The following is a 19,213-nucleotide window of genomic DNA, read 5'->3' on the forward strand; positions in this document are numbered from 1 at the left end:
AAATATCACGGCACCAGTTCCCTTTCTTCTCTTTTGAGTTTTAGAGGAAGGGTGGAGGTGAGAGCTGCTCCCCTGGGCACTGTTTTTCCTCCACACGCCCCTCCAGGGGAGCCGCTAATCTCTTTCCAAGGGACCCCTGCTGGGGGCAGCGGGTGAATTCTGGCAGCTCCCTGACCAAAAGTAACCTGTAATTCTGACTGACACCATTTAGAATAAATGCTTTTTATAGGAGACCTGCAAATGACCTTTATTTGTGTCAAAATTAGCCATTTGTAATGAACTTTATTTCAAGTTTTTCCATATGCTATCAGGGAGTCTTTATCTTAAGAAAGTATTTTATTGCTTCAAGACAGGTTCTTGAGAAATACAAAAGTATTTTTTATCTTGCTTTAGAATGCTCTTATTTGGGACAAAGTTCTGGGTTTTATCCAGAAATGAAAAGTAGAGACCAGAACCTTTAAAACCAGTGTTAATATTTTAAGTATTGTTAGTATTTTATCACAATTTATTTTGTTTGTGTATATGTGATACTGAATGGTAAATTGCTTTTTAAGTGTGATTTCATTGTTGAAAATCAGATTGGCTTAATAGATGGATAATTCTGTAAATGGAATACATACTAGTACAAATGGATGATCTGAAGAGAAGGTTTAATTTTTTGATAGGTCTGTAGCAAACTATTTCAGTCTGAGACTGAAAGCATATTGTTGTCCCTACATGAGTGCTGTGTTTAAGTCTTAGGGAATAGAGCGACTGCATTTGTTTTCTTTGTCTACTCTATACCACAACCCAAAATGTCAACATATGCACATTATTACCCAGTATTTCAAAGTTTTTAAATTTCTACTGTGCCAAGGTGATAGTGTATATTCATCTCACAATTGTGATGAATTTCTCATTTTGGCTGTATGAATTTAATCTACAGAGCTCATGGGAGCTTTCTGGCAAAACATGTCCCCAATATTTATAATGCTGTGCTGAAGAATATGTTTGATATGTAATTAAATAGAATTTATTTTCTTTTTTTAGTTCTATCGGGAGGTCCATTGCTTCAAGGGCATGAATTTGAACTGTATGAAGTTAGATTTCACTGGGGGAGAGAAAACCAGCGTGGTTCTGAGCACACAGTTAATTTCAAAGCTTTTCCCATGGAGGTAAGAATAACAAATCTTCACCTAAATCTCTCATTCCTGTGAAGTATTCAGCGATTTACCGAAAATGGTTTAGATTCAAAGCAGATGCTAGCTCTTGAATTTTATCAATTTATATTAAAATTAAAAAATGCTTAATGTAATGTAAGCTTGAGCCAGCAAATGAAGCCCCCCATTGATGTTAGTGGTTTGGGTGGGCGCAGAGGTAATCTGTGCCAGTAAGTTTCATCCTCGTGTTGTTACTGTGCTAACTATTCTGTCACCTCTTCAAAGTTAGTGGCTGATTTTTGTAGATGCCATGAATAGATTAAGCTGAAAACAGATAACTTTTGGAGAGATCTCAACACTAATTAAAGTTCTAGTTTACCTCCGATTTAAATTGGTAAGTTGTTTTTATTCACCTCAAGGAATTAAGAGAGAGATTTTTAGAGTCATTCTTTTGTTTGAAGAATTCCCTCCCGCTTTTCTTCTTAGTTGACTTCTGTTCTTCCTTCAGTATCTAGTCACAGCATCATGCTTTCCATGGGTCTTTTTGTTCCTTTCCTAAGCAGGGTGAACCGCTTCCTCATCTGTGCTCCCAGTGTACATGATAGATTATTGCTGAGGCACCCAGGCTATGGATTGCACCCTTGAGTGTCTAAAGTTTTTTGCTTACTGATTGTGGGCTCCTGTCGTGGACTGAAGTGTCCGTGTCCTCATTCCCCCCTCCCATTCATATGTTGAAACTCTGCCCTCCAGTGTGCAGGTATTAGAAGGTGGGGCCTTAGAGAGGTAATTGGGACCAGGTGAGGTCATGGGGGTGGTGCCCTCGTGAGTGGCATTCGTGCCCATAGAAGAGTCCTGAAAGAGCTGTTTCCTCCCCTCCCTACCATACGAGGACACTCCAGGAAGGCAGCCATCTGTCTGCAAGTCAGGCAGCAGGCCCTCACCAAATGCTGTTACCTTGATCCTGGACTTCCCAGCCTTTAGAACATGAGAAGTAAAAGTTTGTTGTCTAAGCACCCAGTCTGAGGTTATGTTTCCTAGCAGCCAGAGCTGACTAAGACAGCTCCTGTCTCATCCGCCACCCCTTTTTACTCCCATCATTTTGTCCACTGCCAGGTACCTTAGAGACAGTCTGTGTTGGTGGAACTGGGGAGATGGCCCTCTTAGTACACACCTTATTTATATTTCTTTCTGTAAGGACCCTTGCTTCCCTCTAGGGAATAGTCCTTCAGTGGCAAGTAATAGTATGTTTGGGGGCTGCTGGAATGCCCGGCATCCTTCTCTGTTGTTCTCAGCTGCACATGTACTTACTAAGTTTGGAACTGCTCATAGTCCAGTCCGGCCTCACGTCCATGCCTCATATACTCTTCAGCACACTGCAATTGTTTTTTTCCCCTCCATCTATAAAACATTTAGTATTTTTCACTTTTAAGACTTGAGTCTTTTTTGATGAAAGAGATGTCCTACGTTTCCAAAGGGATTTTTAAAAATTATAATTAATGTTGAGAAATACTTCCTCTGACTTCATCCTTTAAGGGACATATATTATCTGTATAAATGATACAGCAGAGATTTCCACTCACTGTGGCCTTTGATGGGGAGGCTGGCTCTTCAAGGTCCACAGACATCTTCTCTCCTACTGTTTGAAATGATTCTGCCCTGTTTTTGTGTCAACTCCAGCTACTGCCCTGACCTTATCCAACATGAGAAGGATGAATTTACACTGGAACTCACCAAAGAGGAAAGAGGACACAAAACAGCTCAAAACAATTAAAACTATTGGGTGGTGGAGGGCAAGGTGAGGGGCAGGAGAGACGTTGGGCTGCCAGGGCCTCAGACCTGGTTTGAGAGGTCATTTCATCTCAACTAGTCCTCAAAGACAGAGTCCAGTAATCAAAAATTTAGGGAGAAATGGGAATAATTGGAGAGGCAACAATTTCTGGATGGAAATTTGGTAGCTTTGCTTACGACACACAGAATTTATAGCCTTGGGAACATTTAATTAGATTAGGGGAGTCAGTGATGTGTGCTCTTGGCTCTGCTGTCAAATAGAATTTCCAGACAAAAGGCTCAGACTAGTCCTGTTACATGGTATCATAACTGCTACTGTCCATTAAGTACAGGTAATGGTTTGTTTTGAGTGAAGATTAAATTCTGGTAGGGAGGCTTTGTTTTTGCAGAAGTGTTTATATTCAGGATAATGGAATTACTGACTGTAATTTTTCCAAAATAGGTTATGGATAATATTTATACTTTTTGTTATCCCAGATTATCCCTGGTCCAATCCTAGAGAAAATACTTGTATCAGTCATCTGATGTCTGTTTGGCACTGTATCCCAGTAAGTGCATCAATGTGGTGGGTGTGCAGAATTAGAGGGAGATACCTCCTTCAAGCCAGGTGGTTTGTTTTGGTCTTTTTTTTTTTTGCTTTTTTAACGGAGGTTGTGAATCATGAGCTGGTTTTTAAAAAAAAAAAATTCTATTTATGACCATATTTGTTTTGTTAACTGAATTATAGTTGATGTGCAGTATTCTGTTGGTTTCAGGTATAACAAAGGGATTCAGCAGTTATACACATTACTCAATGCTCACCACAATAAGTGTAGTTATCAGCTGTCATCATACAAAGGTACAACGGTATTATAGACTGTATTCTCTATGCTGTACTTCTAATCCCCATCATTTATTTATTTTATAACAAGAAGTTTGTCACCCTTGATCCCCTTCACCTGTCTCACTCATCTCTTCATTCCCTCCTCTCCGGCAGCCTCCAGCTTGTTCTCTGCATGCATGAATGTTTCTGTTTGTTTTCTTGTTTATTTTTATATTTCACATATAAGTGAAATCATACGGTATTTATCTTTCTCTAACTTATTTCACTTAGCATAATACCCTGAGCTGGATTTTCAGAAGAGAGAGCATATGTGGTGTTCAGCAAAACAAGAGAGAGGGGCTCCACATAGAACAGTCCAGGAGGGAAGGGGATGGCTGATGTGGAGGTAGGTGGGTAACCTGCCACTGGTGCCCCGGTCCTGAACTGCCCCCTCAAGGGCCACCTGGAATCCAAGGATGTAGCCAACAAACAGTGGAGAGGGAGGGGACCAGGTACCTTTTTTGGGTGCATGATTTTAAAAATATATTTTTAGGACACTTTACATATTTTACTTACATTTTAAGACTAACTTTAAACTCCAAATCACATATCTGTACATATTTCTAACTTCAATCTCCAAGTCACATATATATATATATTTCCTTTCTATTGATTTCACTTAAATGGATTATTTGTGAAACAAACACTGTAAACAAATGTTTACCATGTCTGTTACCTATAACACAGAAATGGCTTTACAGAAAGGCATCAACTTAACTGCTTGAATTTTAAAAATTATAATTACAGATGTAAAAACAATCCTGAATATAATTTAGATACCACTAGTAGCCAGCAACCACAGCACTCCAAAAATTAACACAATTTGTGACTTTAAACAATTCAAACTTAGCTCTTTTGTTAAGATGGGTAAAGCAGGCTGTGTCTGTTTTTCTTTCTTGAGATTTTCCGTTTTCAGAAAGACACATGCTTCCATGCTATCGGACATTTCTTATGCTTTCATTTTGTAAACCTGAGTTCTGTTATTAATAATAATAACTTTATGCTTTAACTAATGGTGCCTTAGCAAGAAGAAAAAAAATTGCTGCATTTTTCTCCCTGTTACCTAGAAACATAATGGGTTTGCCTGTATTAACGGTAAGTCTTACAGATGTCTGGGTCATGCCTACCAGCTGGAATTCTTTTACTTAATGTGTGGAGATGTTATACAATTTTGATTGTATCAAATCAAGACAGCACCATGAGTAGAAAGTTGTTGATTTAAATCAAGTTTGAGATCCATTCAAATTAATTTCTGTATGTTTGTCCTTCTGGTGGCTGCAGAAGTATCATTTTTTAGATGTCATTAGACTTCTTAGCTCTTGAAGTCCAGCTCTAATGCTATGAATTTTGCTATTTTGCTGACACTGGTGTTTTTCCTTCATCCACCGTACCACTAGAATTATTTATTCCAGTCATACTAATTTTGGTTACAAAGCTAATTGATGGAGGAACTTCTAGGTATTTAGGTTCACATTCAACATCAGTCTGCATGTTTGTCTCTGTCATTTGCTTGTGGAGACCACATCTTCTCTATTTCAAGGTAGCCTAGGGCTGTGGTCTATAAAAATCCTGATAAATTACGATTAGCCTTTACACATAAAATCGTTACTTTCACACTTCTAAGGGAGAGTACATCCCAGATTGAAATTTTATGCTGGAGCAGTAAAAATTGAAAAAACAATCAAGGACAGGGAGACCAGTAGCATTGCCATGTTCTCTTTTTTCCAAATAAGAACATTACTAACTTTGCTGTCCCCATCATTTTATAAGAAGAGGATCTTTAACAGCTAAATGTAGGAAGGATATGATCTCAGAATAAACACAGACCTATAATTTGTATAGATTTAGCTTTTTCAAAAAATCACTACATTATTTCTGTTTGTCTTATTTCACTACTGAAGAGGGATAGTTTTTTCAGAAGGGACACTGGTTCTGCCCGCAGACCAGCAGGAGAGCATGCATGGGAAACATGTATCTGACTCTTGCCTAAAACTTTATGGTTTGAGACTGAATAACTGAGAAACAGGCACAGCATATTGTAGGGAGGACTCTTATCTTTATTGGTATGGTATTTAAAGATCAGCCATTGCTCTGTGTACTCTGAAAGGGCTCAGTGATTACTGAGCCACATACCAGCTGTTTAAGGAAAGTTGGTGCATTAGGAAAATAGAAAAACAAAGTGAGGTCATTGTGTAGAGCAGGATTCTTTAATCAGGAAGAATCCAGGGCTTGGTTGCAAAATAGGCCAACAACACATCAGAGAGAATAAAACTCAGAACACCGAGCTCATCCTACATATTCTGTCCTCCCTACCCACTTGTGTCCCAGGTCTCCAGATAGCCTACATTTCTTCTTCCCTTTCAGGCAGATAGCAGTGTCTCCCATATACATGCTCTCCTTGTAAAAATGACCTGGCCTTTTGGGTTGCTGCCTCACAAGCCATTTGCATATTCACCTGACAGAAAGACATTGATTTTTATTAATTTATTTTATCTGAGGAGATACCAGGAAGATTTTCTTAGTTAATAGTGAAATGGTGATTTTTGCAAGTTGCTTTATTCCCACAGGTCTCTCAGGTAGAACTTCAAGTTCATGAATCTCTTCCAAAATAGACCTCCACTGACGTTCCAAGGGAATGTAAGAGGGTGACAGTGTGGACAGACGATGAGGAAGATTAGACGTGTAAGGTATACAATTAAATAAATTGTTTTTAAAAGGAACTGAAGAGATCACCTCGTCCAACCTCCTGTTTAACATAGGAGAAAATAGGAGGCTTCAAAAGGTTCAGGATTACAGGGCAACTTCTAGGAAACCATATTGTATGGTCTGCATGAAGAAGAGTACATTTTGGTTAATGAAATACTCTGATTAAGGAAGAGTTATCCTTTACTATTGCAAAAACCTCACAGTTTACTGAATAGAAAATAAATTATAGTGTTGAATAAACAGTTTAGACTGAGACAGACAACACAGCAGTCTTTGAGCCCCCTTCCACCACCCGTGAGGGGCTTTTATGTCTGCATGCTCCCACACTGAGGGCTGGGCGTGTCTTAGTCTTGTGTAGAAGGATGGGAATGAAGCTCTGGCTTCTGCCCTGGTGTTGGAGGCTGTGAAGACAAAAGTATGAGTGTCTTTGTGAAGGTATAGGAGTGTAGTATCCATAGGTGGAACCTGTGCTGCCCACTGAGAACTGGGTGGATTTTTGGGTCATCTGGTCTCCTTTGCTTTGCTGAGGTGTTCGCTGAGGCCTGGTGGGGAGGGTGACTGCTCAGTGTCGCACACCCGGGGAATGGCAGGGGACACGCAAGACCTGTGAACTGACTTCTGCTCTTTAATTAATTAATAAGAAAATTAATTCTTATAAATGAATATGACACAGAGTGCTTTTGTTTCACCACCCAAAGCCAATTTGTAACTAGGAAATCAACTCTAGTTTGTGGTTTTATTTGCAATGGTAGTTAATACCTTGGATTGAGTTTGCTTTATGGGAAGAAAAGGAAACCTTGCTATTAAGAGGAGGTAAGACTGATCCTAAAAGAAACAATTTGAGATTTGAATGTTCAACTTTTCTGGAAAGTTTTGTTATTTTGGCCAGAAAAAGGAACATCTTCTCTCTAAATACAATGATGATGATGATGATGATGATGATGATTATTATTATTTGGTGTCCTGGAATCTCCCACAGGGCTAGCAGATTGAGCCTCGTGGATAAATAGAATTAAACAAGGTTCTAATTCTAAACAGGAATTAGATCCATGTGTAATGGTCTCTTCTGTGGTTCATGATTGTGGAAACTCCCTCTCACATCTGGGTAAAAAAAAAAGAAAAACAAATTTATGTTTCCTGAACTCCAGTGAACACTTGTATTTTTACTCCATAAAAAGCATGGTTCCTGCTTTGATTCAGCCTATTTATTTTTTTATTTATTAAAATGTATTTAGTGCAGAAACCTCATAGTTTACTGAATAGAAAATAAATTATAGTGTTGAATAAACAGAAATGTTCTTTTAGCTGTACCACAGCTAAATGTGGCAGTCCACCATTCTCACTTAAAAGTAGAAGTGCATAACTCCAATGTGACCTTTGAGTAGTTGCTTTGAACCTATCTTTTATATTTGGAAGTATTTCTTTTAATAGATTATTCTTTCTCATTGTTTGAAAATGTATAAAAAGCTTTTTGGCAAACTAAATTTGAAAGAAGCACTGATACTATAGCTGATTTTATGATGTAAGGCAAATATGTACAAAATGAAAAATTCCTATAAATGAATATGACACAGAGTTAATTTATAGGTGGTTATAGACTTGCTCCAGGTAGAAAATATTTTAAATTGAGTTCTAACAGGTCTAAATTGTACAGTAAAATACATCTCCTGTTAGTGTATACCTTCAGATACAAAATAGACTCTGATTTAAATATATAGTCCATAGCCAAGTGGCCATCTTTAAAATAACTCATTCCATCTATTCATCCATCTGTTCACCCATCCATCCATCCACCCACCCACTTGAGCAACAAATACTTTTTAGGAACCTACTCTTTAGGCCCTGAGCTAATTGAAAGAGATATAGCAATGAGGGCAACAGACAGCACATGGAGATTTTATTACATTGGGGGAGTCCAAATGCAGTGTAACTGATTTGTCTACCTTCCTTTTCCCTCAGTTGATGAGTGCTTAGAAGATGTAACTGTTATTGTGGCATTTAAAGGTCTTCATCCTCTCTACCCTGTCTCTGTAGTATGCAAATCTGGCTCTTAGAAGCTAATTAAAGGAAGACTTTTGAAAACACATTTTAGAAAGGAAATATATTATTTGAGATGTAAATGATTGGCAACCAAACCACATGTTAATCAAGTAGTATGTGAAAAGCACTGTTGTTAGGTATAACCCTGTTACAGGCTGTTGTGGGTTAGATGCCCTATGATAACCTAACACAATCAGAATTAATGAGACACAGGATAGGAAAATTTTGATGGTGAGTAAAGTCAAGAAATGTCTGTACTCTGGAAAGCTGCAAGAGCAGGGGAGCAGGCTGCCACCTCAACAGTGGAACCACATGGGAGGGATCAGAATGGTGTCACTGGTAAGAGTGTAGGTTTGGAAGTCAGAAAAACCAGCATTTAAATCCAAACTCTGCAACCTTGGGCAACTGGTGAACTTCTTCCAGCCTTGATGTTCTTATTTGTGGAAAAGGCTCCAAACTAGCTCAGAGGTTGGTGAAGGGTAAACTCTTCAGTATGTATTTCTTATTATAAGAAGAGATGTGGAGACATCAAAGAGGCAATTGTGGTTGTGATGATAAAAATCTGTGATGATGAAAATATCCTGAGGGGGAAATCAAAAGTTTTTTGTTACTACAAATAAGAAATGTAGAGAATGGAGAAAAAAGTTTGAAGTCTTTTTTTTTTTCTATGTTAAATTTACAAGTCTAGTTACTATGACATTTATTGGTCATTTTTCTTGACACATCTTTTTTTCTCATTTTTTAAATTAAGGTATTATTGATGTACACTCTTATGAAGGTTTCACATAAAAAAACAATGTGGTTACTACATTCACCCGTATTATCATGTCCCCCCATTCCTCATTGCAGTCACTGTCCATCAGTGCAGTAAGATGCCACACAGTAACTATTTGCCTTCTCTGTGCTACACTGTCTTCCCCATGATCCCCCCCACACCTTGACACATCTTTTTATGATTATCATACATGTTTATGCAGTAGAATTTATATTATCAGCTTATTTTGTAGTGAAAATCAGAGAAATATTTCCTATGTAAGATAGTTGGGTAAGAGTATGATAGCACTTCTAATTGAATGAAGGATGGTAAGAGATTTTTATTCCATAATGTCTTACCCAGTATAAAAATTATGAGTTTTTCTTTCTTTTTTTTTTTTTTAAGAATGACAGCTTACAATGGCACAGTGATGTTAGTAAAATATTTGTGCTCTGGTTGCTGCTTGTGCTTGAATACCATTTTTTTTTAGCTTCTTACAACTACACACAACAGAAACTCACTGGAATCCTAGAACCACATACCAAGAATCCTATGGAAAACTGGACTTTTTTGGTGCCATGGTTCCCTAGGAGGCAGCCTGCTTTCATGATATAAACTATCCTTCAGGGAGAGCTACATCTGATTCCAGTCCACTGTAGTATTTCTGTTGGACTTCTGTGTAGCTGTTTTAAGCTCATGGGTATATAAGGATAATACAATTGTACTGATACTTGCGAAAACCTAGGGAGAGGCTGTAAAAATTAATGGTGCAATATTGGAGGCACCATACACTGAATATCTCATAAGAGGGGTGGAAATACTGTTATTAAACATAATCTGGTGTTAACTTAAAGTGGTTTCTGAAAGTATTTTTAGGGCATCATTAGCTGTATGTATGTAAATGTTGTAACTTAGGATGATATAGTTGTTTTTTTTTTTAGAAGCCTTAAAATGAATAAAAAAAGGAAACCCAGATTTTAAACTGTTGAATATAAACATTGAGTACAGAAGGAAGACATTTATGCTTGTAAGTCCTAACAAATGATGAAAGATGGAATTTTTAAATCAATTAATGCTTTTACTTGGGAACTCTAAGGCAAGTACATTCTCTAAACCCAGCTTAATGAATCACTTAGAGCTGTGGATGAGAGTTTATTCAGTGCAACCAGTTTATTTGCCTTTAGAGTGAATGTATTTTCTACGAATATTGGTGAGTTGTAGAAATTGGTGAGTTCTCTGAGAAGATCCCATGAAGAGGTTCATTTTCTGCAGCCTGAGTTCTGAACAAATTAGGAAATAAGGCATTATTGGAGTCATCAGGTGAGGAATAAATATCACTTCTGTTGTGGATAGAATTGCATTGCAGATATAGCTTAGGGTGAGAGAGAAAAGGGTCTGCCCATCCAGTTATGGTGAGGGCAGTAGGCGGCAGGAGAGGGGAGCAGAGGCGGGGAGCTCCCAGGTAGGGTTTCTGAGCCTGCTCTCAAAGGGCAACTCAAAAGAGGAAAAAAAAAAAAGGAGGAGTTAGTTGAAGGAATGGAGTGGAAAGCAAGTCCAGCCTTGTTTAGGGAAAAATCCCTCTTTATAGGAACAAGGAACAGGGAAGAGGCATTTCCTGTTAAGACCCACTCTTCAAAATTTTCCCATGTACCCTTCACAATTCTATGACACTAGACACCAGCAAGAGACCAACCAGATCTGGGAATCAGTGAAGAAATCCTGTTTCCTTTTATTGCAGGTTTGCTCATTATAATCATCTGGGACTACATCCCTTTCTGCTTGTTGCTTTGTTGTTCCTAAGATAGTCACATAGTTTTCCACTTTCTATAAGGAATAGGGGATGGACTGAGCGAGGATTTTGAAGCATGCATAGGATTTCTTTTTCTTTTTTTTTTCCTATTTTACTTGGGTGAATTTTTGCCCAATTCACCTTCTCCACTTGGGCCAATTATTGTTTAAACCAAAGATAACTAAGAGTGATTTATGGATGTTTCACTTTTCAAAAATTGTGGCCCAGGTCCAGGATTAAATTACTGATCCTCTTCCGAATTTGGGTTGTACAGCACTGGAAATATCTTGCAATAATTTCTAAATACAAATATCACTTATCTACCTTGTTATGGAGAACAAATATTAGAGATTTTTATCAGTGGACATTGTTCCTGATTAACTTATTGGCTCTGAGACGCTTTAACGGTGTTTCCAATCTTGCTGCTTTCTAACTGATCTAGAACTTGACTGCTATTGACTGTGTTCGGTCAGTGACTTGGGTCATACGGAATAAAGGCTACAAACTACTGTATCATTAGTAGTTTGAAACATTTTCCTTAGCTGAGCTCTAGGGGGCTGCTTCAAAACCTAGTGGTCTGAATTTATTGATTTTCACAGGATCATACGTTTTTGTACATTATGACATGTTCACTATAAGTGTGGTTGCCATCTGTCACCAGACCATATCAAATACTATCACAATATTATTGACTATATTCCCTGTGTGTGCCTTTGATCCCATGACTTATTTGTTACATATTTATAACTGGAAGTTTGATCCCCTTTATCTGTTTCACCTATCTCCCCACCCCCTCTCCCCTCTGGCAGCCTCCAGTTTGTTCTCTGTATTTGAGTTTGTTTCAGGGTTTTTGTGTGTGTGTTCATCTGAGGAGCTTTTTCTTGATACCCTCGCTCCTCGGCGTTGCTGTAGCTTGCTGTTGTCAGTTGCTGTTCCTGGAGTCTTTCTTCCTCTGCCACGTCCTTCCCTTGGCCCATGTTGTTTTTCAGTATACATGTCCATATCCTATCAGTGTGCCTGATGGCTCTCATAACTTTCTGTATTTAAAAAGGAAAGAAAGAAAAAGATACTGACTTGAAAGCAATAAATGAAGATGCATCAAATTATATGGATATTTACATGTAGCTAAATTTCATAGACTTTATTTTCAGTTTGGTGTGAGAAACATATTTGTGCAAGCAATGCAATTTCATTTATATTATTATAATTTGTTTTTCTGGCATTACTATCTGGGTGAGCTCAAAGCCTCTGGAGAACTACACTCTTGCTTCTTGACTACAGTTAAATTTGAGCCCTCTTTACAGGAAGAATTATCCCTGGTTGTTTGAGATTAATTTCAGAAACATCTCAGTTGCATTTCTTATTGAATAAATATTGAATCCTGTGGGGACACAGATTTGAAATAATGGTGATGACTTTGCCTTTCTCTCCCCAACTCTGTTTTGGTGGGGGCTGGCGAAGATAGTAGGTATAAAATTAGGCTAACCAAATACTGTGATTTTAGGGGAGGGATTAATATTCAGTAAGCATGTACATATGTTATGCTTGTCAAAAATGAATGGAGATTTTGAGTGGGAGGCATGGGAGCACTGCATGCTGTTCAGTGACCATGGGGACGCCAGGAGGGAGAGGAAATTGGAGGAAAGGTGTCAAGGTCATCTGTAGTCACGCTGAATCTGAGATGGGTTGAGATTTCTATGTAATTAAACTCAAAGATAAATTCTAGGAATTTTCACGTTTGGAAGTTTGACTTCTTAGAGAATTTCAGTTCCTGGCATTTAGAAACTTTAAATAAATATAAACAGATGGGTTAAAAAATAGTTGGGAAAGTTCTAGGCATAGTGCCAGGTGCTGAGGACATAAATAAGACAGTAAGGTCTTTCTCTCACCTGAGGGACTTTGCCCTTGGAATCTGTTCTGTCTGGAATATTCCCCTGCCAGACAGCCACGTGGCTTGCTCCCCCACCACCTTTGGGTCTGTATTCAAATGTCGCATAATCAGTGAGGTTAAACTTAACTGTCCTCAATCTGCTTGTTGTTGTGTCCCCCTTCTCTAATGTGTTTTCCTCCACAGCATTTCATAGTAATCAAATAATATATAAATATATGTAGTTATTTATAAATAAATACTGTATATGTATAACTACACATATAGCCATTTTATAGCAATCTGTTCTTGCTGGAGTTTAGGGGATCTGAAAATTAAATAACTAGAGATAAATTTCAAATGTCAGGTTGGGTAGAAAGAATGGAAGCTCTTGAATGTCAGGTTTCCACTGAGAAGCTTTTCTTTGATCAGATGTAGCACATGTGGTGTTTTATTAAGAGCAGTGGGGATCACTGTTCTGCATTTCAGTTACGATTTTTTTGTTCATTCACCAAATAATTATTGAGCACCTGCTGTGTATGTTCTAGGCAGTTTTAGGTGCTGGGAATGTACCAACGATGAAATGCAAAAATGGCTTGCTTGGTAAAACTTTTCTTTCAGTGAAATGTAATCAATTTCATGGCTCAGAAGAGGTGATGCTCTTTAGGAAGTCATTTAAAAACCAGACATAGTGTACAGATGACGTCACTGGGATGATGGCCTTGACAAAAAGAAGAGAGTGTTACAGACAAGATGTGGAGAGAACAGTCAGAGCTTCCCAAGGTCTTTGATAGTTTATTGTGAGATCTGGGGAAAAGAGTGATTCCCCTAAGATTGAGCCCCTAAGATTGAGGTGACTTGAAGAAGGCGGAGCTCTTAAGGAAGTGTCAGTAAAGGGGGTTTGTTTTGGTGGAAAACTGGGGTGTATACTTTGAAACATTTTCACAGCTGCCATTCATCCAAGTGGAAATGCCCAGGAAGGGGCTGGAAATGCAGATTTAAAACTCAGAAGAGAGGTCACAGACCAGGATTTATTGCAGCTGCTGACATTATTTACTTATATATCTGTTTAAATCTGGCTCTAGGCAAATGAGTTAATAAAAGAACACACAGTATCTTTTCTCATCCAGTGTCATGGAATAGCAGTTGTAATTTTAATTTGCTGTGCTACCACCACTGCTTATAAGTATCACAGGAATATGTAATGTTCTGGAGTAAGTCTAATCATGCACTATTTTACCAAGAGGAAATTATATTCCTGATCCTAGATAATGGCTATTTTATGCTCTTAGTTTACTTATGATAGTAGTTATAATAGTAGCATATAGCATATCCATATCAATAATTAATCCATTCTTCTAAGTTACTAAGCAACTCACCTCAATAATAAACTAATAATAAATCCACTGCATTAAGAAATACTAATGTGAGTATGAGAGATTAGTATTAGATTTATACCCCTAAAATTTCCTTAGCTAACCATACATTTTATGTCCATTGATGACTGGTTAACATTCTTCTTGTCTTTATTTTTCAAGGTATTACAAAAAGATGATACAGAAAAATGCCTCTTAGAATATATTTTTTAATGTTTTTATTGAAGTATAGTTTATATACAATATTATATTGTATATAACAATTTCAAGTATATAACATAATGACTTGACACATGTATGTATGTGTGTGTGTATGTATATATATATATATACATACACACACATTATTAAATCCTCACTCCTACTAATGTAGTTACTATTGGTCAACACAGAAAGATGTTACAGAACTACTGACTATATTCTTTATGCTGGACTTGCCTCTTCGAATATATTTGTGAAAAGCTTTGTATCAGAACAAAAATCTCAATCCATTTTGTTTACTCTTTGTTTTCAAGAAATACTACATTTTGTCTACCAGGGGCCCAAATTTGGATTATAATAATTTTCTTTTATTTATTATTATGTTATGCATACATATAAAATATTTGATGAAAGAAAATGAGGGAGTGCTTTTGCTTAGCATCCTAATGTTTTGGGCAATTAATGGAAAGACACAAATAAGAAATAATAAAAGTTTTTCTTCCACATACAAGAAGTTCCACAGTTGGTTAATTTAGCTGCTCAGCCATGTTTCCAAGGGCCAGTTTCTATATTTTTCTGCTAACCCATTTCAACTATTTGGCTTTCTCCCTTTGATTTGTTCACTCATGGTTGTAAAATGACTCTATCATCCCTAAGCATCAAATCCTCATAAATTAATGGTTAAAGGTTGTAAGAGGAGAAACTTTTTTCTCTTGCATTTAAAAAATACTTTATTGGAGTATAATTTATATACTATCAGGTTCTCCCATTTAAAGTGTACAAGTCAATGGCTTTGGTATATTTACAATATTGTACACCCATCACCATAATCTACTTTTAAAACACTTCCATCATCCCTGAAAGAAAGTTACTCCCCATCACCCTCTCTCCCCCCAGCCTGAGGCAATAACTGATCTGTTTTCTGTCTCTTTAGAGTTTGTTATTCTAGACATCTCATATAAATGGAATCCTGCAATATATGGTCTGTTCTGACTTCCTTCTTCACTTAGCTTAAAGTTTTCAAGGCTTATTCTTCCATGATGTAACATATCATCTGTTCATTTCATTATATTGCTTGATTGTTTTCTATTGTATGGACATTCCACATTTTGTTTATCCATTCATCAGTTAGTTGATGGCTGTTTGGTTTGTTTCCAGTTTTTTGGCTTTTATGGATAATTTGGCTATGAACATTTGTACAGGTTTAATGTGTACATATGTTTTCATTTCTCTTGGGTATATACCTAGATGTACAATTGTTGGGTTGTATGGTAACTCTTTCTTTAGTATTTTAGGAATCACTCGTTTGTTTTCCAAAGTGGTTGCAACATTTTACAGTCCCAGCAGCAGTTTGTAAGGATGAACCACATACTGTAAAACATGTGTTATTGTCTATCTTTCTGATTTTAACCATTCTAGTGAGTGTAAAGTGGTATCTCATTGTGGTTTTTATTTGCATTTCCCTAATGATTAAAATCATATTGAGCATCTTGTCACATGCTTATTGGCCATTTATCTTCTTATTCAAATCCTTTGCTCATTTAAAAGATTGGGTTATTTGTTTTATTGTTGAACTGTATGAGCTCTTTATTCTGGATACAAGTACTTTATGAAACATATGATTTGCAAATATTTTCTCTCATTTTATGGGTTGTTCTTTCACTTTTTTGATGGTATTGCTTGACATCAAAACATTTTTGACTTGAATTAAGACTAATCAGTTTTTTTTTTCTCTTACTGGTTGTACTTTTGGTACCATCTCTATTTTTTAAAGTAAAAACTTTTATAGATAAATGACATTCATAGAGAAAAGCGCCAAAATCGCCAGTGTACAATTTGTTGTGTTTTCACAAAGTAAACATACCTATGAAACCAGCATTCAGATTAATAAACAGCACATGACCAGTATCTCAGAAGCTCCCTTCATGGTTCCTCTAAGGTTAACCAAGATCTTGACTTTGGATATTATAGATAAGTTTTGCCTGTTTGAGGATTTCTTATAAATCGAACCGCCCAGTAGGTATTATTTTGTGTCTAGCTCTTTTTCATTCCACATTATGTTTAGAGATTCATCTACATTGTGGCATGTACTTTCTGTTTGTTCATTTTCATTATGTGAAATTTTCACAGTATTTTTTCTCTACTGTTGATAGACATTTGGACTGCATTCAGATCTGATCTTAGAAATAGAGCCTCTGTGAATATTCTAGCCTTTTGGTGAACGTATACTTAGGAGTGTAGCTTGGGTGATAGGAAAGGCATAGTTCATTTCTAGCGGATACGGCCAAGTGGTTACCTAAAGTGGTTGTCCTAATCTTGTAATCAGTTTTAGGAATCTCTTTTTAAGAACTAGGAAACATTTCCCCAGAAGTCTTCTACCCTCCAGCAGAGTTGTTGTCATTTATCACTGGCCAGAGTATCTGTACATGCAGGTTCCTGAAACAGTCATTTCAAGGGAGATGACATAGCTCTCGCAGTCTTAGCTTAATGAAGATTTACCCAGTGGAGCTAAGGAGGGGTTCAGCCTCTGTAAGTACTTGGCCTGCTGATGCATAAATGCGGTTGGAAGTCTGTTCACATGGAGGAAAGTGGGGGGCAATGGATGGCGAGTGGAAGTCAACCATGTCAGCTGAAAGAAGACAAACCCAGTTATACCAGTTAGATGCCCTTCTGAAAAAGTGACTTTTTGTCCACAGGATGTCTCTTGTGGAATTATTTTGAAAATTTACCAGACCTTTTAGTTTCAGGGTAGCTAAGTAAAGTAAGTGCTCAATAAACATTTTCTATAATGATTATATTTTTCTCATTTTAATTTGCATTTAATGACATATTTTCATTAGGCCTGCTATTATAAATTGAACCCAACCTTTGTACTGTGTAGCTAGTCCTCACGTTTATCTTCATCATGATGCCTTATTGAAAATGTGCTGTGAAGCGTTCCTATAAAGTGGTCACTGTTTTCCCACAGAAACAATGTTATTAAACTTTCATTCATTCCTGTTCAAGGCCTAAATTAAATTAATTAAAAATATCTTATATTGTGATATATAAAAGCAAGGGTAATGAAATAACTGTATACTTCTAGAATAACTTTAGATAGCAAAATAATCTTCTGGGTTATGTTGTTGCCAAACAAGGAAGATCTCTGCTTTTCTAAGAGGCTTGCCTCTGTAAACACAAAGACATGTAAGAACACAGTTTTGCTTATTGATACATTTCATCTGTCTGAAACAAATACACTATCTATAATAAAAGACTTGGAAAACAATATTTTTCTATTGCTAGCATTTTCACAGTTTTTTGAGAATGGTTTGGATGGCCAAGGTGATAAAGGCATTGAGCAGTGGTAGTTAGGCAGCAGTGACCACGCTCACTGGAGAGTAAGTGTTTCAAAGCAGAGACTCCAGCCAGTCCTGGGGAGGCAGCCCAGTGGTAGGCAAGACTGGGCATAGGTGAAGTTTTCGTTTCCTAATTGGTGTTCCTGTGTCTGCCCTCTGAACATTTAAAGCACTTTTGTCATTGATGGATTATGTACAAAACGTAATCATCTTGTTTTAGAAGTGTTTTTCCCCTAAGTCAGTATGAGCTGTACAAAATTGAAGTGCATGCCAACATAAATGTAGGTTATATTTCCTATCTGAATTGTGCTTTTTCTGGTTCACACCCATTGATGCCTTTCCTGTTGCTAGTTGACTTTTTTTTTACCCGAGCTGTTTTGGTACAAGTTCTACCTCAATCAAGCAAAGTGATACTTCACCTTATCACAGCATTGAAAAGAAACTTGGACTTCGTATTTTATGTCAGTAGTAGGTTAAAATCCAGTTTTCTAGAATGTCCTTTGAATTTTGATTTGTATTTGGCTCCCTACAACACTACTGTTAGCAAAAGAGTCTTACACAAATCTCTGGAAGCAATTGGTCCCCTTTAATTAGCACTAAAAGTTAAGTGCTTTATGGTGAATTTGCTAAAGAATGGTTCTTTGTGCAACTCTCTTGAGCAACAAGTGGGTTGAATTAGTTTGTTATGATTTTAAAATAAATTCAAACTTATGTAAATAAGGAAATACTTTGTGGGAAAAGCATTGGTGTAGGTTTTTCCAGAGCTTTTTGTCTTTGAGATTCAGGCAGCCCTCAGTTTGCACGGAGTTGGGGCGGGAAGGGAAGGTGCCTCCATTCCATGGGGAATGTTTTTGGGGAAATTTTGTTCCATATGTCTTTATGTATACATTGATTTGTTTAGCCTGTCAAACTTCAGGCCTCTCACAGTATTTTGAAGATACAGGATGTTTATATTGTTGGAAAGTTTTCTGTCGTTTGCATTCTCTCACGGCTGTGGAGTTAATGAAAGATTCCTTTTACTACAATCTTCAGGGAATTGTGGGGACAGTGTTAATACTTATGAAGACCGACTCTGTGTCAGGCACATATAATATCTTCTTTAATCGTTAAAATACTTCTTAGAGGTAGAAGTTATATGTATTTTTTCAGCTGGATAAATCTGGTCAAGAGGCGCTAAGTTGCCCAAGGTTACATCAGTCACGGCTGAGACTCAGACCAAGTACCATTGTTATCCCTCTACAATATGTACCTTATATTTCTGATAAAATGGTTCTGGTTTTTGCTCTAGATAATTGCAATTCAAAAGGTGAAAGCTTGAGTATGCTGTATTAATAGACAAGTGCCTTTTCAGGT

The 19,213-nt window shown here is 37.2% G+C and overlaps 1 protein-coding gene across 4 annotated transcripts in view; it reads left to right on the plus strand.

Moving 5' to 3' along the window:
• Window positions 1-19,213, plus strand: part of CA8 (carbonic anhydrase 8) — an 87,650-nt gene that overhangs the window by 12,506 nt on the left and 55,931 nt on the right. For all 4 annotated transcript variants that reach the window (XM_057498041.1, XM_036907550.2, XM_036907549.2 and 1 more), the window contains exon 3: window positions 1,030-1,154. In XM_057498041.1, coding sequence (XP_057354024.1) covers window positions 1,030-1,154 — 125 coding nt within the window. The remainder of the gene's footprint in view (window positions 1-1,029; window positions 1,155-19,213) is intronic.

Source organism: Manis pentadactyla, chromosome 3, assembly GCF_030020395.1.
Source record: "Manis pentadactyla isolate mManPen7 chromosome 3, mManPen7.hap1, whole genome shotgun sequence".
NCBI classification, from domain to species: domain Eukaryota; kingdom Metazoa; phylum Chordata; class Mammalia; order Pholidota; family Manidae; genus Manis; species Manis pentadactyla.